The 26,685-nt window shown below is 43.3% G+C and overlaps 1 protein-coding gene across 3 annotated transcripts; it reads left to right on the top strand.

Annotated features, from left to right (window-relative positions):
* The first annotated feature begins 6,461 nt into the window (after nt 1-6,461).
* IL17B (interleukin 17B) lies at nt 6,462-20,789 on the top strand. Of its 3 annotated transcripts, none has more exons than XM_066591303.1 (3): nt 6,462-6,513; nt 12,852-13,180; nt 20,310-20,789. In XM_066591303.1, the coding sequence occupies exons 2-3, from the start codon at nt 13,032-13,034 to the stop codon at nt 20,563-20,565; spliced, it is 405 nt and encodes a 134-aa protein (XP_066447400.1). In that variant the 5' UTR covers nt 6,462-6,513; nt 12,852-13,031; the 3' UTR covers nt 20,566-20,789. The 3 variants fall into 3 exon arrangements, with proteins under 3 accessions (XP_066447400.1, XP_066447398.1, XP_066447399.1); XM_066591301.1 differs by lacking the exon at nt 6,462-6,513 and adding an exon at nt 7,386-7,463; XM_066591302.1 differs by lacking the exon at nt 6,462-6,513 and adding an exon at nt 7,693-8,156.
* Nucleotides 20,790-26,685: the final 5,896 nt, after the last annotated feature.

Here is a 26,685-nt window from a genome sequence, read left to right as displayed (position 1 = left end):
AGCCTATAAACTTAGTTTATAGGGCTAAATGTAGATGATAAACTCCATTTAAGAGGGTCTTGCAGTTTCAGAATTATGTAAAAGCAAACAGAATAGATCTAGTTATCATGGTTATCTACACTACATTATACTGGCCTTATTAAAGAGTCCTTCTAAACTCAATGTATCAATCAACGGCGCAAATCAGTTCGATACAGCATTTCATCAGAAGCCATGCGATTTTTCAATAAGAGTTAACATGCAGACTACTGATACAATGTATCATTATAATGGCAGTGATACCAGGCGAAGGCACCATGTGGAACTCCCCAAGGCCTTAAAGGGTATTCCAATCCCTCTACTAACACAAGCAGAGGATTCCAGCCAATCAAGGTCATGATTTGGCCACCCATCTTCCAGATGCCCCCTGGAAGAATAACAGTACACGTACACTAACTACAAGCTGACCAAGTTTCATAACGAAAGAAAGCCAAGTGCCAAGAAGCGCTAGCAAGTAAAACACAATATATGACCATCAGCTATACCCCGCATCAAGGGCAGCTGCAGAGTATCTTGGAATTCCCCAATAATTCCCTCCCCTTTTCTCCCTACTGTAACCTAATTTACTGCAGCCTTCATCTAATTTGCAGACTACAGACTGCTGTACATTGTATTCTATAGCCCTGAGCAGTACTGTTGGATTGTTCCTGCATCTAAAAGTAGTAATTCCAATAATAATAAGACGCTGGCAAATGGAAATTGACCTTACACCCCATTATTTAAGGCGATGTACATGAGTTTCCTGCAGATAATTTAGGTGCTCTAGGAATCTGTACATGTGAACAGCTGCAAGCATTCAGCATGACTATTAACTTACTGCAATGAAGTTATCAGCCAGCCAGAGGATTTGACATAGTTTTATAAGGCCTACTTGACATGGAATATGTGATCTCCAGTGAATGACAGCACTTTAAAACCTTCAATGTAACTAAAGATGAGGAATCTATCACTTTAACCAGTTTTCTGGTGTAAACAAAAGTTGCACGTTTTGGCAAGACCTCTTTTTTTTTAACTTAGCAACTTTTTTGCTTTTACAAATTTAATAAATTTGCTTTTACAAATTTATTAAGTGTGCGACTCTGGGTGCATCTTACTTTAGTGTACTTTATATTACGGCACATGAAATGCGAGTCTTAATAAATCTGGACCTTGGTTTTCATACATTTGTGGTAATCATATCATTTTCTTACTTATTCACAGTCACACCATTACATGAGTCAGTCTGATTTTTATACTAGTGGTAGCCAAGCAATGAAAACTACCATTAATATTTATATAAAAGGACCAAAAAAGTCTGTAGTAAACTTCTAGATGCATTGGGTACTTGGCTTATGGGATTTATCTAACCCTGAGTGACCGTCATACCAACTAATTGTTACAGAATATTGTGATATTAAAGTAGTTCAATATGTTTGCTAGCCCCCAATCCAAGGGCTTGCAGCTGCAGGCTGACGCTGTATTTTAGCCTGATAGGACCAAGTGTCATACATATAGGGCGTTTGGTCCTGGGCTTTAATCCCACACTTTAGTAAAAAAATATGGCATGGGATTAAAGCTCTGCAATCTAGCAGGACCCAGAGGAGAAGACAGAAACATTTTTTAAATGCTTGTATCTTCTTCTGCAGGTTACATAGTGCTCAATGTAATGCGCAGCATATAGAACCCATTGACTTCAATGGGTTCCTTCACATGTGCTCTTTTCCACACACATTTTGAGTAAAGGGAAAAAAATGCGACATGCTCTATTTTTGGATGCAATTGTGCACAGAACTGTGTGATTTCGCAGGGCTAAATGATATTACTTGGGCCTACCGAGTCAGCTGCCCCACCTACAAGACAGCTGCCTGACCTACTAAGTAGGCTGACCCGCCTACTCAAACATGGCGCAGCTGGTACCACACCAATGTGAGCGGTCCCAGCAGCGCAATAAAGTACAGTAAAATGTACTGATCTGGGTGCAATAGCCCACGATCACGCACCCTGCGAGTGTATATGCGATTACGCCCATGTTTGACCGCCCTAATAGTCTTAACTCAGATTAGCCTGTCCTGATGACCAGTATATTTCTCCATCTGACCAGACATGTAATGTAAATGGGTCACATTTATCACAGTGGCTCATGCTAGATGAGAAATTCACACCTCTATAGGCATTTTTTGCTAAATTTATACCACCTATTGGTTATTCTGCAATTTTGGTGCACATTGCTACACTGGGGCTGGCTTCACAGAGGCGTATTGCGAGCGTATTTGTGCACGCTAAATTTCCACGTGCAATACGCAGAGAATAGAACCCATTGATTTCAATGGGTTTGTTCACATGCTCATATTTTCCTGCACATTTCGGTCACGCAAAAAAAAGCAGCATGCTCCATTTTCTAAAGTCCACATAGAAGTCAATAGGGATGAGCAAATATTTGCACAATGCACTAGGAGATACACTGTGTTATTGCACAGGAAGAATAACGCATCTTGAACTCATTAGACTAATTATGGCTGGGGGCATCATTGCGTATTTTTTTGCACACACAAAAAGTACAGTAAAACATGCCAATGCACACATGCAAAAAAGCAACTGCACTCATGTGCGCACGAATATGCATGAGCTCGCGTGAAGCCGACTTTAAGCCACCGCCGTTTCCTGTGAAGCCACACACATTTTCAGCTAATCCATGCCCCGCCTCAAGTCAGGCACAGAAAACATCCAATACATGTAATAAATGTGGTACAAGACACGCACGGCAGTTTTTTGGCACAAATTGCATTTAGCTAAGTAAATCCCCCCGAATATACTTCAGACTTTAATATTTAACAAAGAAATAAATGTTCTTAAAGGGGTTGTCCCGAGGCAGCAAGTGGGTCTATACACTTCTGTATGGCCATAATAATGCACTTTGTAATATACATTGTGCATTAATTATGAGCCATACAGAAGTTATAAAAAGTTTTATACTTACCTGCTCCGTTGCTAGCGTCCTCGTCTCCATGGTGCCGACTAATTTTCGCCCTCCGATGGCCAAATTAGCCGCGCTTGCGCAGTCCGGGTCTTCTGTAGTCTTCTATGGAGCCGCTCGTGCCAGAGAGCGGCTCCGTGTAGCTCCGCCCCGTCACGTGCCGATTCCAGCCAATCAGGAGGCTGGAATCGGCAGTGGACCGCACAGAAGAGCTGCGGTCCACGAAGACAGAGGATCCCGGCGGCCATCTTCAGCGGTAAGTATTGAAGTCACCGGAGCGCGGGGATTAAGGTAAGCGCTCCGGTAAGCTTCCTTTACTTCCCTGCATCGGGGTTGTCTCGCGCCGAACGGGGGGGGGGGTTGAAAAAAAAAAAAACCCGTTTCGGCGCGGGACATCTCCTTTAAAGTATTGGGTCTTGTTTTTGCTGCTCCACCACCGAAGAATCAAGACTGCACCATGTTCTCCCTTCCCGGCGACATATTTAACTTTAAGTTTTAACCTTTTACCCATTACCGCTCAAAAAATGGTGACTTAGATAAATGAGTTGGTAACACGACAGGGAAAGCAAAAAGCAAGGAAATAGTGAAAGGCAACATGTATTAAATCAAGAAGAGTAAGGGCTCCTTTACACGAACGTACGGTCAAGGCATATTACGCTGTACCAATCTGCCATAGGCTCCCATGTTGCCATTTACACATATTGCATGAAATACTTGTGCAATAAAGATCGCATGTTGAATCTTGGCGTTACATGCATATACACGCCAAGATACTGCATGCCGATCGGGGGCACGCGGAAAGTATGCAATGCCATTGCATACTTGCTGCGCCTGGCACGACTGTCTCATGCAGGTGAAGCCACCCTAAAGGCTCATTCACATTAGCACTAGGGGTTTCCATTTTCCTGCTCTGTGCGATGATCTACAAAACGGCAACCACTAGGTAAACGGAACGGTCATATGATGGAACCGAAAGGACCCATTTAATTATAAGGTGGTTGATTCGGTTTCTGGCTGTCAGTCCATCATGTTGCTGGATAGGACAGAATGAAATAGCACTACTTGCTGCGCTATGTTATACCGTTTATTAGCAGAAATTAGCTACAGAAATTCCAAACCTCCAACACTGATGTGAACGAAACCTTACTAAACGGTCACAAACTGCACCAAAAATGTGTGCATTGTGTGCACCGAATGTATTATGAATTTCACTCAATTTTTTGAAAATTGTCCATAAATAGGGACATAGCTAAAGTAAGTTGTAAAAAAACATCCAAATTTGTTAAGTATGGAAAATACTGATTATATATATATATTATATATACACATGGCAGCCATAAGATGGTGTAAAGAGGAGTGGTGTGTTTAACATGCCCAGCACACTGCTCCATATGTATCATGCCGAGTTGCTGAATCTGGAGCAATCTGCACAACTGTCTCCCCCCTGTTATCTTTAGTATGTCAGAGCTCATGTTTGGATTCTAGACACCTTCTTCTCCCCTAACTCACCTGCCGGTGCCTCCTGTATACACACGTCCGCGGGAGGCGAGATGGGATGTTCAGTGTCTTGCACACAACACACCTTTTGGTCCACAGCCATCTTCTGTTCAGGATGTAGCAGATGCTTCACTTGTGCATCTCCAGATCTTTGAGAAATGACTTGTATGGAAGAAAAAGAGGAACAGATGAACTGCGAACAACCAAACATTTATCTCCACTTCCTTTCTTACAACGACACAGGGAAGGTCAAACAACACAAGTGCTGCGAGAGATATTCCCCAGAACAAAGCCTCTTGGCAATAGTAATTTACTTGTCTTCAAAAACTCTAAGGAAACATCAGCCTTGCCTAAACTGGAGAGAAAACGGTCTCTACGAGATATGGGAACTAGAGAGAATTCTCATTCCAGGTCTTTGTTTTCTGAAGCTCTGAATACAATAGTATATAGAACATAACACACGGTCCAGTTTAAAGTGCTAATATTGGCAGAATAGGAGACCTGCAAATCTTTCAAATATTTTGGTGAAAAAATGTGTAAAAGGGCTGCCTCATAAAGACAGAGCCTGCCCATATGCTCTATTGTGGCACATGGACACAATACCAGGTTTCCCTGAAAATAAGACCTATCCCAAAAATAAGCCCTAGTTATTTTTTCGGGATTTTTGGGGAGGCTTGAAATGTAAACCCTACCCTGAAAACAAGCTCTAATTACACTACATAAAAAAGGAATGCATTACTTAGCAGGCTCGGTCCAGTGCATTTCCTGCAGTCCTCAGCCGCTCATACAACAACACTTCTTGGTTATGGGATTCATAAATCCCGCCTCTAGGAAGCGATGGTTGTGATTGGTCCTTTGACCGCTGCTCAGCCAATCTATGCAGAGCTCGATGAACCAATCACAGCCATCGCATTGGTTCATCGAGCACTGCATTGACTGGCTGAGCAGCGGTTGGAGAACCAATCAGCAGCCATCGTGTTGTGGAGGCTGGATTTATGAACTGGTTGAGCAGCGTTCATCTCAGCGGAGTCTCTGCATCTCCAGCGGCAATAGTGATGTCTACTGCAGAGTGAGGAGAAGCCGCCGCCGATGGGAACACAAAGCCTCTGAGCAATGCATGGGGACTCACTACTGGTTGTTTTATATTATTACATGCTGTCATCTGGTACACTACCATAGGGGTGAATGCTGGCCACTTTTACTAAGAGCCAAAGCAAGTGCTTACTATTACAGATAAAGAAGTGCTTTGTTATATTGTATTTATAGATCCACAGCTGGTTTACAGGGTGACACAATGGGCATATGCCCTGAGGCTTCCATGATCCCCCTCCCTTCCCCTTTTGATTTCTTTATCTATGTATCTTTTTTCTACCCCAGGCATTCACTGTTAATATGGGTAGAACATTCACTGCTTACCTTTTCAGGAAAACCTGTTCAGCAATTCTATCCAATGAAAATTAATTTATGAAGCTCTCTGAAGTCTAAGAGAGTCATTGGCCATAAGACCCAATTCAGTGAAGAGAGTCACATATGTGAGGACGCTTCTCCTATTTGTGGTTGTAGAAGTGGGTTAAGGTCTCCTCCAACTTTAATTCAGCTCTGCATGGAGCAGAGGTTCTCAACATGTGGTACATGTACCCCAGAAGGTATGTGTCACAGCCTCATGGGGTATGCCAGCCCTGGTGTCCAGCAATGTTTTGTGGCTAGTTGTTAGGGCACTGAGGTGCAAGCCAACTTGCCCACAATATAACACATCATCTCTTAAAGGGATTCTGTCACCAGGTTCATGAAGTTGACTTTGAGGTGAGTCATGGAGGCAGGCTGTGCCAGATTCTCTTTGCCCACATCATGCAGACTGATAGCTCTCTTCCCCTTTGTGTATAGGGAGCAGCGCTGTCAATCTGCATGCTGTGGGCGGGAAGAAGTGGTGCCACCTGCCTCCGTCACTCGAAGTCCACTCTCCTCCCACAATGTGCCTGTCCTGCTGCCGCCACCATCATCATCATAATTCTTCTCCTACACAGGTCTGTAAACAGGGCAAAAGCCTGATCTGATGACTAATTTTAAGGGGCCTGTTTTTTTTTTAGAGGATATATATATATTTGTGTCTGTTTATATTAGGGGGCCTGGTCTGGGGTTTAATGTTTGCGGGTTCTGAGCTGAGGTCTCTTACATTTGTGGGGCCTGTATATACAAGGGGAAACTGGTCTGGAGTATGTATATAGGGCTATTTACTGCACTGATAGGCAGTCTGCCTCTATTTGACTTTTGCAGATAGCAGCATACCCACACCGGAACAGCTCAAGAAAAAATAATATCCTACACCAGAACCCACATATCACAAATACAGCACCAGAACCAAGCTAAGTCTATATATACGGGCCCAGAACCAAGCTCAGAATATGCACACTGTCTTAAAACCAAGCTCAATACATACAGCCCCAGAACCAAGCTTATAGCATAAATACAGAACCAAGCTCAGTACATGCATACAGCCATAGATTAGTACACTACCTAGTTTAGACACAAATACAGACCCAGAACCAAGCTCAGAACATAAATACAGTACTAGAACTAAAAGGATTGTGCTGCAGGAGTAGTGATGGGTTGATAGTGGTGCCTCGGAACATCAGAACGGAGTAGACAGCACCAGGAGAAGGAAGATTCATGTAGCTCCACAAGACACTGCGGCATAGAGGAAGAAGATCCTCTAGCTAGGTAGACCTAATGGGGTGATCGCCCCCAGCCTACATCTGCCTGGTGCTCCCACCACACACTGGAGGCCAGGACCCTGTTGCGACTGCATGGATTGTACATAGCTAAGGCCAGGTATGCATAGCATTCAGGGTCTATTTCACAAAAGAGCACAATGATGGCTGCCATGACTGGTTGCTGACACCAACTAGCGTAGAAGATGAATGACACTCTGTTGAATAACATAAGTAAAGACCAGACCTGCGGACAAATCAATGACGTATGTATTTTTTATTATTTTTTGCTTTGGATGGAAATGTTGCTGACATGCATGCAATGAACTAGTGTGCGAGCGCTGCGCACTGTAGGGTATCAGCTGTGATGATATCAACGACTGACTGATACACATGCTGTAAGCCCTCTGCCAATATCGAGCATACACAGCACTACATTCTCACATAGAACATTTACAGGCCATCCATTAAGTTCATGCCTATTCCTAAATTAGCCACAGCCGTACAGAGGATGAAAAGGGATACTCTGCCCTTTTCTGCAGCTGGTAATATTACATTTTCACAATTCTCCATTGAGCTATTAAATGGGGGATTCCATTCCAAAAGGACTTCAGCAAACAAACAAGCCATATCAGCCAGGTCTGTATGTGGAGTGTGGGAATAGAGCTGCTGTGTACTGTGTTCCCAGTCTGCAAACACAGTCCTTGCATTGGCGTCAGGGACACAAAACAAGAGGCGCAGAACAGAATGAGAAAGGGACAAGCTGGGCCTTTGTTAACATTGTACTCAGCACCTTTACAAATCTAACTGTACATTGCACTGGGCCCAGCCCCACTGCAAGGCGCGCAGAGTAGGTGCAGCTTGTGCCCCGCTGACACCGGGGATAGTCCCTGAAGTTTGCGAAGTCTGCAGCTACATTTGCTACTTCTGGTCACACAATGCTTGGCTCAAACAGACTGGTAAGTTCTCCATGATATCAGTGTTTTGTGATCAGACTGCCTGGGAGCTTCGGGTGCTCTAGACAGGCAATGGGCATAGGCTGTGTCTATATGATATTGGTTTCAGTTGGCATAATGTGGGTTGATATGCTATGGGCAGTCAGTGGGCATACGTTTTACTTATGTGCCTTTGCCCATTCATATGTATAACATATGCTGTTAATTAAATGTACAATTTAGTATGTCATTGAGTATATATAGTAACGTATGTTACACTTCTAGCCTTGTGTATATATAGATACCATGTAGTAGTTGATAGGTGCTTTGTATGTTGGGTGCTAGTTATTATATATATTGCTTTGCTTTCACTGAGACCTTTTTGCCATGTACGATTGAAACATCCCCAGGTCTGAATTTCTTCCCTAATGGAAATTGTATTATAATACACTAAATAGGGAAGACATGTCATTTACGGGTGACTAGCTAAATCTATAACTTATAATATATTGAAAAGTAGGCTGTTATACCTGAAATATATCTCACAGTCACATTTAATACACGCATGTAAGTACATATCACACATTTGACTGCACTTGTAAGATGTATCACACATTCAGCCATAGCTTGTTGGACACATAATACATTTGATAGGATCCTATTCATATAATACATTTGATTGTAGCCTGTAATACATAAATATATATTATTATACCCCGTGGTACCTATAAAACATGGTACTATATAGAGCCTGTAGCACATATTATACAGTGGATGTAAAAGTTTATGCACCCCTGTTAAAATGCCATGCCTTTGCTGTGTTAACAAAACCAACCAAGATGAATCTTTTCAGATTGATTTCCACCTTCAATGTGACTCTATATCTGGACAAGTCCATTGAAAAACAAACTGAAGTCTTTTAGGGTGGGAAAAACCCCTAAAATAATGTGGTTGCAGCATTCAGTATTTTTGGGTAGTCGTCTAGCAGCATCCTAAAGGGGCTCTGTCATTAGAAAAAAAAAATCAATACTTTCCTATGCCTCCCCAGGCAGTCTACTTACCGCGTATTCTCCTCGCTAACCGCGTATTCTCCTCGCTAATCTTCTCCTGGCTCCTCCAGTCTCTTGAGTCACCTCACCTTCAGCTGGCAGGATCCTCTTCTTCCTGTGATGTTATGTTCATACTGGGCTGTCTCCTTCCCGCAGGTCAATGTACCCTATATCACTAGCAATGTATTCACTGCCTAGCAGGGAATGCCGAATCGCATGCCGGGACTGCGCATGCGTGCTGTTTTCCGGCAATAGTATATGAACAGTCGCAGCGGGACAGCGTGCATGCGCAGTCTCGACAATAGTCCGGCATAGGATTCGGCATTCCCTGCTAGGCAGAGAACACTATGTCACTAGTGACTGGAAACACTGATTTGCAGGAAGTAGAATGCTAAGAATGGGGGAGAAGAAGATGCGGTAAGTAGACTGCCTGGGGTGGAATAGGTGAGTATTGATTTTTTTTTCTAATGACAGAACACCTTTAAACTGGCAAATCTGGCAGACTGTTAGAGCATCTCGTGTGTACCGGCCCCTTCAGGTCAACCCACAGATTTTCAATTGGATTCAGATCTGGGCCATTCCAAAACTTTTACCTTCTTCTTTTATTGTTTTTGAGGTATGCCTTGGTTCGTTGTTGTGCTGAAAGGTGAAATTCCTCTTCATCTTCCGCCTTTTTAGCTGAGGCCTGAAGGTTTTGTACCAAAATAGCCTGATATATGGAACTATTCCTAATTCCCTCGACCTTGACTAAAGCCCCAGTTCCAGCAGCACAAAAACAGCCCTAAAATATAATGCTGCCTCCATCATCTTCACTGTGGGTATTCTTTTGGAAATGTGCAGTGTTGGCTTTATGCCAAACATACCGTTGGGATTATGACCAAAATGTTGAACCTTGGTCTTATCAGACCATAACACATTCTCTCACATACTTCTGGCAGACTTGATATAGGTTTTGGCAAAACATAGCCCGGCTTGGATATTTTTCTTTGTTAGAAAAGGCTTCCATCTTGTCACCCGACCCCACAGCCCAGACATACGAAGAATACAGGAGACGGTTGTCACATGCACTACACAACCAGCACTCGCCAGAAACTCCTGCAGCTCCTTTAATGTTGCTGTAGGCCTCTAGGCAACCTTATAGATCAATTTTCCTCTTTCTTTTCATCAATTTTTGAGGGACGTCCAGTTCTTGGTAATGTGTTGTAAGTCCTTTATGGCTTTTGCTGAAAAATGCAACTAAGAAAATATCAGGAAACCCCTCCTAGAAGAGCTGAACTTTATATAGGGTAAATCAGAAGCCCTGTAAATAATAGCAGCGAAGTACTGACTACTATTTATCATGAGTTTATATGTGATTGGCTAATTCTGAACACAACCACATCCCCAAATACGGCATAAGAGGGGGTTCGATTTCAGTTTGTTTTTCAATGGCATTATACAGATAACAGGACACATCAAAGGTGGAAATAAATCTGAAATGATTCATCTTTGTCAGATTTTTTAAACATGACTAAAACATGTCATTTTTACAGGGGTGAGTAGACTTTTTATATCCACTGTATATCTGAATATACTGCATTGGTTCATAGGCGGTAATAAATACATCCACATGTAAAACTGGTTGTAGTCTGTAAGACATGCATTTCATAGTAGCTTGTAAAAATATAATATATCTGAAGTATGTAATACATACTATACAATAAAGTGTAGCCTTATCACATTATATTCTGTAATACATATAATATATTCAACTGTAGTCTGAAAAAATAATAAAAAAACTTCACCGCAGCCTCTTATACCTATAATAGCACTAATAGGCTACCTGTAACTCCTATAATAGCATGTAATAACTACAACGTATCCAGTTGTAGCAAGTAAATGGAGAACTGTACATGAGCACTAATCAGTTACCATCGGTACTACTCAACAAGCAGCAGCATAGGCTGTGTAATGGTCTTATATACCCTACTTCATCATCAAACGGAAGTCATTCTTCACTTGCAGCAGCCGTATGGAAGTGCTCAGATAGCGGCGATTTTGACAGGATCCACTATTGTGTGTGTTGTGTTTTCTAGTTATTCGTATCTGGAGGATGTTTATAGGAACTTGTCACTTGCTAGTTTACTTTAATTTCAGATCTGCTAGTCTGTCCTTTTTCCCGCCCGGTGACATTAACACCTGAGTGCAGGAAAGAATAAATCCTGGACCTTTATGTTCTTCGCCCCCCGAAACATTATATATAAGAAATGCTTGTAAGATAATTCTTAGAACTAAACTAGAGGAGCAAAAAAACTTTAGAAAAACGTTTACTTGTACAACATATAATTTCTTAGGTTGAAATGGCAGAAAAAAGCACTTTTAACTAAAAGGGTTTTCTTATTTTTTTCTATTGATGTCGTATCCTCGGAACAGGTCATCAATAGATTAATTATCCCATGGGAGCTGCTCTTGTAATACCAACATGGCCTGCTATGTCATGGTCAACGCTTTCTGCGCTCTCTGAGGTGTCAGCCGTGCCAGGAATCAGCTGATCGGGGGCGGGGGGGGGGGGGGGATCCCGAGCAGTGGACGCTGCCAATCATCTATTGATAACCTATCCTAAAGATAGGTCATCAACATAAAAAGGTGAAAAAAACCTTTAATGAATGAATCATTATATTCATTGATAGTTCAATGTGTGGAGTGGCTGGCAATACACGGTAAGAATACCCTGTTGGACGTCTTCTGATATTGGAGTTGTACAAGCTTCAATCAGAATGTAGGAAGGTGTCAAACAGTGGATTGGAAAGGGTTAACCCTTTGCAATCCAATTTTGGATTCAGAGTTTTCTAGGGGGCTTTCTCTTTCTGCCATTATACCTGCTGGCTAGAGCCAGTACTGCGGTATGGGACATGCTGGAGAGGCCCCCGACAACACAGTGGCCATTAATATACAGTAAGAACACCCTGCCGAACGTCTTCCGACATCAGAATCTGTACAGCCTTCAATTAGAATCTCTTTAGACGTCAGACAGTGGATTGGAAAGGGTTAATACATCATTATAGCTGTTAGGGCTCAGGTTTTCTGATACAGAGCTCCAAATCCCCTTCATAGAGTAACATCTTAAAAATTCTGGCAGCCCGCAGCTGCCATTAGGTGTTCTATGTATATATTATACGCAGTAAGCTCCTACGCTCCCCCTAGTGGTGGGTGCAGACAGATGAAAAGTTATTATATAATACTGTGTCCAAACGGTAGGTGTGCAGCCCTGTATAAAAAATGGTTTCTTATTTTAAGTAATAAGAAACCGATCAGTAAAGAATGCTGGACCTTAAGACGGCATTGAGTTAAATGAAGGATGTTCATGTTAAGGCTGCATTTAGACAACATTTTTTCTATGATGGTAGATAAGAAAACTGATCATGGTTATAATCACTGCATCCAATTAAAGCTCAGGGAGTGCCCTTATTTGTACTCTTATTATTTGATAGACTGTTTAGCAATGCTTCAATAGAAAAGTAAGTACTTTAGTCCCAGGCCCTGGCCATTATCTGCTATCTATGCTCAGAAACAATTCTAATTAGACATTATTTTATGGTCTAGTGAAGCCAAATATGTTACTACTTGAATACTGGGAAATGACTAATGTATGGTCCATTATTCACTGATGAAACTTTGTTTGCCTTCATAGCTACTTTTGTATGCCAGTTCTCTCCTTCTCGCCCATGTCCTCAGCTCAGACACATGGAAGCCTTCTAAAAACAAGAAAAAAGGTCAAACCAAAGGAAAGGAGAGTCCCACTCGAGACAAAGGCCGAAGAAAGACATCTCCAGACCCTGTGCTGGGAGTCAATTCTTTTGCTCCGTCACAAATGTATAGTTTAGTAGAGGAATATGACCAAAGTTTAATGCAGATGGTGAACCAGCTACGAAATGGCTCAGAATCCTCTGGTGCAAAATGTGAAGTGAACCTGAGCCTTTGGCTTTCTAACAGAAGAAGCCTATCACCTTGGACGTACAGGTAACATTTTCTTACAATATATCAAAATGTTAAATTTGCCACAACTAAGTCTATAAAAATGTCATAGAAATAAACCATACAAGAGAAGAAATCACACTTCCTCATATCAGATATATTATCAATAGAGATGAGTGAGCACCCAAATGCTCGGGTCGAGTCGAGCATTTCGTAAAATTTCAGAGCTCTACTCGAGTAACGAACCCCATTGACTACAATGGGAGACTCGAGCATTTTTGTATGTGGGACGCCGGGTGCCCAGCTTTTTTTTTTCTTGGTCAGTCGATCTCTCTCTCTCTCCCCCCCCCCCCCTCTTCCTCTCCCCCTCCCTGCCAGACCAGAAATTTTCGGATGACGCGCGCTGCGTCGTGGCAGGGAGGGGCCGAAACAGGCACGTCACAGCGGGGAGGAGCCAAAAGCTGGGGCAGGGTCAAACACGATTTGATGCTCGTTCGATTAACAAGCACCATCGAGTACGCTAATACTCGAACAAGCATCAAGCTCAACAGAGTACGCTCAACTCTAATTATCAACTTAAAAGGACCATTAGAGGAAAACTCATAAGCTCCACATCTGGTAGCTAACCACCTGAACATAGTAGACATACATTAAAATGGTTAATGAACCTTGTTGAAATGAACTAACCTGAAGTATATTGGCCAACTACATAACCTTGCTGTCTTCATGGAAACCATTGGCCAGATTCCGAGGTACCCTAGTTGGGAAATACTGAATTAAAGAAAGAAATCCTATCAAAACAACCAAATTTTTGCAGATATTTCTTTGATGTCAGCATCTGAAATGATTATAAAAACTCTCTTAAAGGGGTTGTCCAGTTGTAAACTATTCATGGCCTATCCCCAGGATAAGTCATCATTAGTAGATTGGCAGGAGTCTATTGACTGGTACCCCTGTCCATCAGCTGTGAGCCAGGCCAGCGTGCTTGTGTACTGAGCTGATTTCTGCAAAAAGAATATGGCTCCAATCTTATTGTAGTGGCCTGGCTTGGTATTGCAGGCAAAGTTCCCATTCATTTCAATGGAAACTTGTCCTGCAATAACAAGCCTGGCTACAACAGTAAGAATGAAGCTGTCTGCTTCCTGGAGAATTCAGGACACAAGTGCAGCGGCCTGGCAAACAGCTAATCAGCAAGGGGCTTGGGCAATGGACCCTTGCCGACCGCCTATTGATTATCGTAAAGATAGGCAATGAATAACTTACAACCAGACAAGCCCTTTAATGCTGGGTTACAGTTTTCCAACTCAGGTGATAAAGGTCCTTTAACATTTGCTGATTATTGGGCCCCGGCATCCCTCTGAACACTCATTCATCCAACAATTAGACCATGTAGAAGGACTAATGATCAGCTAACGAACAAGTGAACAATCGTTGACTAGCTGTTCATTCAGTTTCAGCAAGCATAAAAATGCTTGCTCAGTTGGACATCCCCCTATACGTAAAGGGAGCTATTCGGCCTTCATACAAGTGTTAGGTGGGAATGGTTGTTGTAATGGTTTTATTGTTTATGTGAAGTTTTACTGTGTAATAGAACTGTAACTTTAAGGCTGGGGTCACATGGGATGTATTCCTAGCGCAAATCTCGTGGTTTTGCAGCAGCGAATAAAACGCAAGATTTCCACGGGGAAAGCGCAGCTGCAAAACCTGTGGCACTTAGCCACGGGTTTTGGAGCGGCTTGGCCGCATGCTTTTCCGTTGCCACTTGGCGGTCCCATAGAGGAGAGCATTGCTGCAACGGGAAAAAAAAAGAATGGACATGCTGTGGCTGGGGAATCCGCGTCGCAGCTCTGGCATATGCCGGCTTTGTCGCGATGGATTAGCCGTCCCGTGTGGACAAGACTTTTGACAAATCTCGTCCACATGGCTGGCTAATCGTGGGATTAGCGGCCACAGGCAGATTTGCTGTGGCAAAATTCCAGATGGAATTTACGCGGCTAACCCGCCCTGTGTGAACCCAGCCTAAGAGGGGGAGGGAACAAGGAGCAGGTTTCTAAGCAGGAAATACAGGAACTGAGTTACTGGGTGCAGCTACTCTGTGAAGAGGGGAGCAGGAGCTAGTCTCCTGTGCAACACTGCAGGGAAGCAGTGACCACCCTACGGGCTTAGGCTCCTCACAGCGAAGGGACTTTGTCTAGGAAAAGCTCCAGAGACTGCTTTCTTCTCACTTCCTCCCCGCCTTCCAACTGCAACAATTTTTTTTTTAGAAAACAAGGACTTGTAGCCCCAGTAACCAGGTAAAGATTTTGAGAAGCCTGAAATATGGGTACTAGACTTTTAATGCAACGCCGTTAACGTGGATGCTCAGTAAAAGCTGACTTGTACATGGTCATGAGTGACCCCGGCACAGGACCTGAACTGTTTGATTTGTTTCTACTATTTATTGAAGCTTGTGTATTGAGACCCAATGTTAATTAACCCCTGGGTCTGGTACTGCTGATCGTGGAGCCTAGCCTGCAAGTAGCACCAATGCTGACTCCAACACCTTCCTGAAGTACAAGAAAGACCCCAGGGCAAATACCAGAGCCCGCCTACACAAGGACAAACAATTATAGTAGCTATCATTTTTTCCCGTAAGCCAATTCTTTGCCTGTGAAACAGAAAATAAAACAAGCACCAATCAACATGTTAATCAGCTCGTTGGTTGGGACCCGAGAATTCGGCCTATGAAAAAGGACCATTAGGTTTCCATCTGATTTCATTGACCAGTTTTACTGTTGGGCTGGCCACATCTATCTGTAGATGTTAGCAGACAATGCAATGGTACCCTAGTAGGGAAAGCGGCACAAACATACTCGTATTTATGTGCCCCTTCAGATCTATTCCATTATGCCTAGAGAAGAAGCTTGAGTAGGTTCGAAAGCTTGCTGTAACATCAGGTATTTTTGTTAGCCATTAAAAGTTATCATATCTACAAGATTACTTGGTTTCTCTTACTGAGAACAATCAAATTAAACAAAAAAGTGTAATAGTTGTCCATAACAATGATACTACTGGTACTCAAAACCTAGCTAGTTGCTATGGAACTGCACCAATGTCTTGATAGCTACATAGTTCATTCCACAGAGCCTCCTCCATACTAGTCTATTATAATTTATTTTAGGGTAACATTTAAAACCTCCAAAATCAACCTTGTGGTGTAGTCATTTTTCTTATCAACCCAGCAATCTCAGATCCCCTGTCAGATGCTTTTCACCACCTTGGGTTATTTTTGTCACTTTCTTCTCTCTCCAAGTTTCACACACATTTTTCCTCTATTCTGTATGCCCTTTATCTCTTGCCAACCGGCAGAGAACATGTCCGGACTCTGCTCACATTCATTTTTCAAGTAGCTGCTTCAGTTACTAATTGAGGTGTTGGAAAACCCTCAGTTTCAGCCAGAGGAAGAACAGGATAATGTACTTTAGAAATAGCTTTGTCGGCTGTGAGTGTTCTAACCAACTTTATTTGCTAATTGTGATCATCGACTTTGGAAGAAAACAACAAACTACAGATGTATTGCTCCTTAAAGAATGTTTAGCGTGCCAATGATGTTTGCTTGGCACACAGAACATTTGTTTGGCGCTGCAAGGCAACAATGCTAACCTCTTAGCTACATCCATTGACCCACCGCCAATAGTAGTTTTTAGTACTAGTTTTAGTTTTTTTTCTAAATTTCCAGGCGGTCTGAACTAATCCACATAGACGTTTTTGAAGAAATTCGGCAAACCACCCAAGCCTAATTTTTGAAAAATGTTCGCTCATCTCTAGTTGTTCAATAATGAAAATGAAAGTGAATACGTTATGTTGCATTGCAACTCTTAGTATATTACTAGTAATTATTAGGAAATTATAATACCAGTGTTTCTGGTGGCACAATGCGCCACACATCTGTGCTACATGGTACATCCATTATGATGCCCACACATCACACACACAGCTGTACTACATCCATCCTGACACCACACATCACACAACTCTACTACATCCATCCTGATTCCCAGACATCACACACACAGCTGTACTACATCCATGTTGTATATGACATCACCAGGGGGGGGAGCATGAGAAGCACCCACACACATACATACTAACGGACAAGTGGTCGTTAGTTTTTTGATTTATCTAACCAAGGGTCAATGATGCCTCAATGCTCAGGCTAAATTTGGCACTTTTTGTATTCATCTCTCTATGGTCGGTATCTTTTTAACAGCTTTGCAAACCTCAACCATTTTTACCATGTTTTTTAGGATACACAATGTTTGAAATGAGTAGCTTTATTTGTTAAAGAGTACTTGCACTTTCAGTCTGCAGCGCTCGTTCCAGTCAGCCATTTTCAACTCCTCCCGGCATCTGAAGATGGCCTAATATAGCATTTAGATTTTAAAACATTCACAAATGCATAGGACTTGCATGGATGGACAATCTAAAGAAAAATAACAGTTAGCACTTCTTGCCTCATTTACTGCAGACACAGCCCCTTCTTTATGGGAATTTTTGGTTTGTGGTTAAAGGGATTGCAGCCAAAAAATGCCTCCACACTTCCTCAGATTCCAGGGGCAAATTGGACCTTGTATTTAGAACAAAAGCTGTTCATAAATTATTTCCTGTTACAATATAAAGGACGGGTAGCACCTGTCTGTACATAGTAAAGGAATGTCTGTCCATTACTATTTGGATTATATAAATTGAGTTTTTTTTGCACCAGGTGTATGATTTCTTCGTAACCATGAATAGCTTTAACACCTCATCTGAAAGGTGACCATACATTTGTTTCATTCAATTATGCAGATGAGTTTTAGTTTCTCCGTGGGCGATTCTTTTTCTTTGACTGTCATTGTGGCCTCAGTGTGTACAGTACTCAATATATAGACATCTTTCTTGTCTCTGCAATATAGAGCCACAAATTGCCCCAATGAAGTTCATCAGACTCTTCCTTTTCCCATCTCTGACTTGTCTCAGTGAACCGTGCCACATGCACCTTGTAGGGTGAAGAGAGAAGAGCACCTAGAAAGTGTAAGGAGACTTATAAGGCCATCCATGCTCCAAATATAGAATACCTCTGCAGTGCCACCTATTGGAAGGCAACATTCCTACAAGGCAAAGTCAGACTCTTTAGACAAGCCTTATAAAAATGACTGGGAATTGTAAACCAAGCCAGAATCCATACACAGACAGCTGTTTTGGGTTATTTGCCCCTCATCAGTGTGCAGTAGGTTTCTGGCTTGGCTAATGAGAGTCCTATGACATGGGTCAGGAAGGGTATTGTTTTTCCTTAAGGAGAGCACCTAGAAGGTGTGTAAGGCCAGTCTCACACAGGCGTTAGTAAAAACACCATGTTTTTAAATGCAGCGTTTTACAGAGTTTTCGAACTGCATTGTCAAACGTGTTCTACAGCGTTTTTAACGTACCCAATCATTGCAATGGGTCATGTGGTGCATTAATAAATGCCGAAACCCACTAAAATAGAACAGACAGCATTTGAAAAGTGCAGTGTTAGAAACGCCACGCTCATCTGAGCAGCCACATTGAAATCAATAGCGGCTCGGTACAGCATTTTTAGCAGGCGGCTCAAACGCTGCGTTAAATGCTGTAAAAAATGTAATTAACCTTAGGCTCATCACAATAAACTGTGATGCATATGGGTTTGTCTTACTTACTATTAACAAAAAATGCTATCATTGAAAAAAGGTGAAAAATAATCAAAGGAGCCAAAACCAGTTACATGAACAAGTGGGCCAGGCAGGCGTTAAATTCTGGAGAAAATAGCGTCCTCAAACTTGCAGGTTACCAATTTCGTTATTTCAGGGATATCTCTTTGTACTGATTCAGTATACCACTGACCTCCGTGCGGGCACGTGGCACACTTTCTAAAGTTTGATCACTGGTTCTGATCATTTTGTCATAGGACCACCAAGCACACTACTGACGCTGCGATCAATGTCGCTGTCAGTGTCATTGCAATCAAAACCATAAAAAGCAACATCACTCTCTGAGCTTTGCCCACTCGCAGATAATGGGACTGCATGTTCCTCTTCTGTATTTGGTATTGCAGCTCAGTCCCTTTCACAATCCCTTTAAAGGGATTGTACCAGAATTGTGAGTTATCTGCTATCTACAGAATAGGCGATAACTTGCTGATCGGTAGGGGTCTTTAATGTCCCCCCTCCTCATTGTGGGATTACTGCACCCCCCACAGTAAGGCGGAGACTGAAAGGGGTTGTCCCGCGAAACAAAGTTGGGGTATACACTTCTGTATGGCCATCTTAATGTACTTTGTAATATACATCGTGCATTAATTATGAGCCATACAGATGTTATTCACTTACCTGCTCCGTTGCTGGCGTCCTCGTCTCCATGCTGCCGTCTAATTTTCAGCGTCTAATCGCCCGATTAGACGCGCTTGCGCAGTCCGGTCTTCTCCCTTCTGAATGGGGCCGCTCGTGCTGGAGAGCTGCTCCTCGTAGCTCCGCCCCGTCACGTGTGCCGATTCCAGCCAATCAGGAGGCTGGAATCGGCAATGGACCGCACAGAAGACCTGCGGTCCACCGAGGGTGAAGATCCCGGCGGCCATCTTCGCAAGGTAAGTAAGAAGTCACCGGAGCGCGGGGATTCGGGTAAGTACTATCCCGTTTTTTTTTTCAACACATGCATCGGGTTTTTCTCGCGCCGAACGGGGGGGCTATTGAAAAAAAAACAAAAACGTTTCAGCGCGGGACAACCCCTTGAATGGAGTTCCGGTTGGACTAGCACTCTATATGGAGAGCCAGTTGACCTAGCACTCTATACATTTTCAATGGGACTGTGGAGATACCCAAGCGGGTGCTACTTGGCTATTTCTCTGAGCCCCATTAAAATGAGTGAAGTGCTTACCAAATGTTCGGCTAGCGCTCCACTAACAGTGACATCACTGTGGGCAGAAAAGTGACCGCTGTAGACAGGAGAGTCCAGTTCTCGAGATCAGCGTAGGTTTCAGCAGTGAGACCCCAACCGATCAGCAAGTTATCCCCTATCCTGTGGATAGGGGATATCTTGCAATTGTGGTACAACCCTCCTTTCATCACTGAGATCAGAGCAGTATAGTCGTCTTGATTCAATTTGATCAATATTCATAGAATATTTGTTTGTCTCTCTCCAGTATAAACCACGATGAGGACCGCATCCCACTAGACATACCAGAAGCTCGGTGCCTGTGCTCCGGCTGCATCAACCCTTTAACTATGCAGGAGGACCTCAGCATGTCCAGTATTCCCATCTATAGCAAGATACCAGTACGCAGGAGATTTTGTGAGAGCAGCTCGGCTGGACTGAGGGGAAGGAGAAGAAAGAAGTGCCACAAGGAATACACGGCGGTCATGGAGAACATAGCTGTCGGCTGTACCTGTATCTTCTGAAGACAGCGCTGCTTCCGCTTTATTTCTGTAGCCCTAACAATATAGTAGTAGTGCGAATCGAGTCAAGTAATGACAGAGCACACAGGCACTATGTAACCTTCTCTCTGTCCAATGTGAACTTTTCTATTTATTTCACAATACTCAACAAACCAGCAATTAATTTTAAACAAAAATGATCCTTCTTGTCCATAATATACATGTGAGACAATGTGTCTACTAATAAAAATCATACATTGATTGTAAATGTTGCATCGTGTATAAATAAGTCATTTCCATATGAATACTATTTTCTCCTCTCCTGAAGTCCTTTTGCTGTTTGTTATTACCCAACACACATAGTATAACGATCTAGTATAGTCTCATATTCATGCAGCGTTATGTCACATCCTCAGCTCCGGTCCATGTGGTTTTCCTGTTTCAGCTGCAGTCATTTATCAGAGATGCACTTGATTACTGAACGTCAATGAGTACAAGAACTACTATTGAGCTGTCTAACCATGATATATCAACATGTTCTCTAAGGCCTCATGTCGACTAGGAAATTCGGGCCCGTGCGGATTCTCCATGCAAATCCCGCAGCAAGTCCCTCCTTTCTCCCACGCCGGAGAACAGAAATTCAGCTGCGGGTGTGCCGCGGATATGGACGGCTTCCATAGACTTCTATGGAAGCCTGTGGGAGACCCACAGAAAATGGAGCATGCTGCGGGTGTTTTCCCGCACGTGCGATCTTCACGGCAGGGAAAATTGACATCTGCAGGTATTTACTTACCTGCAGGTGTCCAATGCATCCCTATGGTCGCAGAAAACGCGTGCGGGACACCCGCACGGATTTCCTAATTCTATTTGTCCAGTGGACATGAGGCCTAAGGGATCTTCTATTAAGAGAACAGTATGTGGCAACATTCCCATAGGGGTCTTCTAAACTGTAAGATATGATACTTAGTAGAGATGAGCGAGCATACTTGCTAAGGGCAATTACTCGATCGAGCATTGCCCTTAGCGAGTACCTGCCCGCTCAGCTGCCGGCGGCAGGCGGGGAGCTTCGGGGAAGAGCGGGGAGGAACGGAGGGGAGATCTCTCTCTCCCTCCCTCCCCCCCGCTCCCTCCTGCTCACTGCCGCAACTCACCTGTCACCCGCGCCGTCAGCCAAACCTTTTCTTCCGAGCGGGGAGATACTCGCTAACGACAATGCTCGATCGAGCAATTGTCCTTAGCGAGTATGCTCGCTCATCTCTAATACTTAGCATATTCATCGTGTGCCTCTACGTAAGTATAGAAATCTCCTTTCTGCAGCCATGGTGCAGTAAGCACTTGGAGGCAAAAATGTAACTGTGCTAGGCCGGCTGCACATGGATGGATTTGCATTGCGGAATCCAAGGTCAGCATCCGCACCGCGGATTCAAAGCAAATACCGTATGTAACATGCTATGTAAAAGCACTTCTTCCTGTACACTCGCAGAAGCAAATTGCGATTTCCGCCAGGCGGAAACATTGCAGCATGTTCTATTTTAGTGCGGATTCAAGGGTAGCCGTTCGACCTGCAGCCCCATCCATAATTGATATTGCGGATAGGTCGCGGGTACCCGTGTCATCGACTAGGAACAGTGCGGGGAAAAAGGAACATTTTTTAAAAACTGTACTGCGCACGTCCAACGGTGGCTTGCCGCTGCCATCCGCAATACAGATAAAGAAGAAAAGCGACAGGTACGTGTGGATGCATGCTGCGGTCAGGGACGGATCGGCTGCAGGCTCCCGCATGCGGAATCCGACCCATTCGTGTGCAGCTGGCCTTAGACAGTCTTATACACTATCCTACCAAAAGTATTTGGATGCCCCTATCAGTAGAATTGACCGTGTTTTATTAGCAGGTCATATGTGCTAAGCCATGGCTACATAAGATGCAGAACCTTGGAGGTGTCAGCCATAGAATCATAGAATGGTAGAGTTGGAAGAGACCTCCAGGGTCATCGGGTCCAACCCCCTGCTTAGTGCAGGATTCACTAGGTCATCCCGGACAGCTTCTGTTGGACAGACATTTGTCTGGGATTATTTAGTGAATATTATTTAGTTTGCCTTGCTTTGTTTCACTTAACATGTAAGGAATAGAGATGAGCGAGTATACCCGCTAAGGCACATTACTCGAGCAAGTAGTGCCTTAGCTGAGTATCTCCCCGCTCGTCTCTAAAGATTCGGGGCCGGCGCGGGTGACCGGTGAGTTGCGGGGGAGAGTGGGCGAGAGAGATCTCCCCTCTGTTCCTCCTCGCTCTTCCCCGCCGCCCCCCCCCCCCCCCCCCCCGACGGCTCCCGAATCTTTAGAGACGAGAGGAGAGATACTCGGCTAAGGCACTACTTGCTCGAGTAATGTGCCTTAGTGAGTATACTCGCTCATCTCTAGTAAGGAACTTACAAAATGTACACATCATATCGTTGTTGGTTGTCACGAGTTGAATATCGGGTCATGACATTTCTGCTGAAAACCATATCACCAGATTAACTGTGAGTTACATAATCACAAGGTGGAGGAGAGAGGGACGTACCACACCTACACCAAGAACTGGATGATCCAAAATATCAACCAAAATGGAAAAAGACAGTTGGGAGGGATTTTTCGGAGAGCTCACTTTTCCACTATCCAGGAGCACGCTAAGAATCTGTAAGCGAGTGGAAATCAAGTCAGTGTCAGCGCCGTATAGCAGGAAGTGCGCGCTACTGGCTATACAGGTTATGGCGCTGCACACAAGCCATCTATCAAGAAGCCAATAGGTGTCCAAATGCTTTTGGTAGGATAGCGCATATATGTGATCCATTTATAATACTGGTTCTTCTTGTGTCTCTGTGTCTGCTCAGAAACCAGGGCTCAAGTACGACTGCACATCCTATAGCTATATACCTGCTATGCACCTACACATTAGCCTTTTAAAGGTCTTGAGTACTATGAACAGAAGTCATGACATTAGCATGAAAAAAAGCTAAATTCTGTTATTTTAACCAAGCACAAAATTTCTATTCAAGCCATGTTATGGACCATTAGGCACTCCATGTACCACCATATTGTGCCTCTGTGATGCTCTGTATTTCCCTCCTGGAAGCCATATCTCCATAAGATGCATAAAAATGTCTGCATGCCTCCATATAAAAATGGTGGTACAGCATTGAATAATTTCATATTTAGGGACCTTTAGAAACTACTCTGAATTCCTTTTGAATAGTCACATAAAGCGATGCCTTACAGATTTACTATGCAGCACAGAACAGCTCTGTATCCATGCCGCTTGGTGAAATTCAGCACATTTCACTAAAACTGGTTCTATAGTTAGGACCTAGCAAAGTGATGACATAAAAGGACAGACAGGAAACTATGTGGATTCTGTTCATTTTGGATAACTCCATCATTTTAGATGACTCATTTCCCGCTCACAATTGTGTGTTGAGCTGTCATATGATGCCACGTGCAGACTGGCATTAGGTACCAGTATTAGGTCAGAAGTATTTATGATGTTCTTTTGGTGCCAATGGGGCTGAAAGCTGTGGGCAACTAACTCAGACCCCTGGAAATCAGCTACACATTGAGATTCAGAGTGGTTTGTGGAGGAATAGGTTCTCAATTACATAAATTACAGGCCAGAAACACAATAAAATCACAGATATTTTTCCCTTAGCTATGTTAGCTTCACTAATTATATTACCGCTAATTGTTTTCTGCCGACAGATTAGTTGACCTCAAAACTACAAGAATGGTAAACAGATTTACCTCTTTACCTGCTAATGTCAAACTTCTACAATTTTTTTTATTGCTGTAACATCTAGAGCGATCCTTGAAGATGGCTTCAGTATCTCAGATGAGTCCTGCTTCAAAGGGAGATCCACTTTAAGATCAGAATGTGAGGTAGATGTCAAGTCCTGTAAAGAGGTGGGAGATGCAACAGCTCTGGGTAGCTAAGGCTGGTGATTAGTCCGGATGTACAGGGTGATCAAAAGGTACGGAGATACCTAAATAAATGGAAACCGGTGGTTGGGAACGCCATCCTGTGTGTTGCATGTTGCTAAGGGGAAGGGGGCAAATCTGTGAGGGGTGGTGTCTAATACAGCAGCAATTTTGAAAGCTGCCTTCTTTGAACCAAGTCGATGTTTTCAAATGGGAAGCGGTGCATGTGACATGTAATTTCATGAGGAATCCAAATCTGTGATATCTTAAATGTAATGTACCTTTAGTCTTGTCATAGTTATTGTCAATTTTCTCTTTGCTAGAGACACAGATATAGCTGCGAGCTTAACATGCGAGAGAGAGGGTCATTGCAATGGATTTCGCTACCATAACAGACTGCCCAGTTGCTATGGCACAGTTGGCAATGTGTTTTCCAAATTTTGCTAAACATGGTCTGTGTTGGACCTGCCAAAAAGTGGAGGTAACAAAACTGCCACAGACGAAGCATCAACCAAGGCCGTCCTTCTGCAAGAGCCCACACTGCAGCACCTGGAATGAGTCGAACCACCATCGGGTCAATACTGGCTACGCACAAATGGCATCCATGCAGGATCAAGTTGCTGTACTATCTCAATGAGGATGATCCTGATTGCCGTGTTGAATTTGCAGAGTGGGTGTGACAGCAATTGCAATGGAACCCACATTTCACACAGGTGGTACTATTCAGCGATGAAGCAAACTTCTACATGAACGGAGAGGTGAACAAAGAAAACCTTTGCTACTGGCCCAACACAAACCGCACTGGACAGATTCCTCCATGATGGTTGGCGCCAGAAAATCATGGTGTGGTGAGGTGTGTGGGCCCATTCATGATCGACAGTAACCTTACTGCTGCCAAGCATCTGCAATTGTTACGTGACAAGATGTTCCTATCACTGTACAATGAAGATGGCACACATTATGGGCATGATCTCGGCAAGTTTTTGAATCAACAATGTGGATTGTGCAGTGTGGTCCAATGGAGTGGCCACTGTGCTCACTGCATCTCACCTCCTGGACAACTATCAGTTGGGTGATGTTAAGTCCAAGGTTTAAGCAATGAAAATCTAGAGCATGGGCACACATGCAACAGTAGATCCTGGATGCCTGTGAAAGCATTTCTGCTGAGGTGTTGTTTCTCAGTGCATTGTGAATGGGGGAAGAGGATAGCCTTGATAATTCAAAACAAAGGGGAGCATTTCCTGTATGGTGCATCACATCTAAGCACAGATTTGGATTCCTCATGAAGTTTGCTATCAGATACATATATCACATGCACCCCATCTCATTTTAAAATCCTGAGTTGGTTCAAAGATGGCGGCTTTCAAAATGTCTGCTGTGTTCCCTCACATATTTGCCCCTCTTCCCTTAGCAACATGTCACACACAGGATTGCATTCCCAACCATCGTTTTCTATTTATTCAGGTGTCTCCATACCTCTGGACCACCCTGTATTGTTGATAAAGATACCAGTGTCGTGTAATGGCTAAATTAGAATGACTCACCGGATTTGGTACCAAGTTCTGTCCTGGGACAGGAGGGGGTATGTTACCAGCAGTTGTTCTTTCTTGCTGTCCCTCCAATCTGCTGGTTTCACCCATCCAAGATGGCTGCAGCACTTTTCTAACTACCAAATGCACGTGGTTCACAAAGGATATTGGCAGTTACTTAGGAAGGAGGAAATCTCCCTTGGTGGGGTAGGGTAAATCTCCTCCCTTGGGTCCCAAAGTGACTGCTGAGGAAGAAATTGACATCCTCCAGAGATGAATGGTTTCTTTAGAAACTTAAATCCATAAACAGTGGTGAAGGGTCACAGCATACAAACAATACGAAAACATGCAACGCGTTTCGGAGCAAAAATAGGCTCCTCTTTCAAGCACAAATATAGTAAATGATACAAAGAATGGTAATGATATAGGAAAAAATGGGGGGAGGGGGGAGAAAAGATTAAAGAAAAAAAAGGGGGGGGGGAAGGGGAGAGAGAATCTCAATATAAAATTTCAAAGTTATGGAAATTGTAAGAAAAATCATTGATTACAATGTAAATTGATCATAAAAGAATTGTATGATACTGACAGAAAAATATATCTATATAAAAGTGATTATAAAAAAAAAAGTACAAGATGCAACATACAGACGATCAGAAATGTTAAAAA

This window comes from Eleutherodactylus coqui, chromosome 2 (assembly GCF_035609145.1).
Source record: "Eleutherodactylus coqui strain aEleCoq1 chromosome 2, aEleCoq1.hap1, whole genome shotgun sequence".
Taxonomy (NCBI): Eukaryota; Metazoa; Chordata; class Amphibia; order Anura; family Eleutherodactylidae; genus Eleutherodactylus; species Eleutherodactylus coqui.
This window is presented reverse-complemented; position numbering and strand designations above follow the sequence as displayed.

Excerpts from the sequence above, each read along its gene's own strand:
- IL17B (XM_066591301.1), top strand. The coding sequence starts at position 7,404 with ATGAATGACACTCTGTTGAATAACATAAGTAAAGACCAGACCTGCGGA. Across the intron at positions 7,464-12,851 it reads CCTGCGGACAAATCAATGAC|CTACTTTTGTATGCCAGTTC; the intron begins GTATGTATTTTT and ends TTGCCTTCATAG. Across the intron at positions 13,181-20,309 it reads CTATCACCTTGGACGTACAG|TATAAACCACGATGAGGACC; the intron begins GTAACATTTTCT and ends GTCTCTCTCCAG.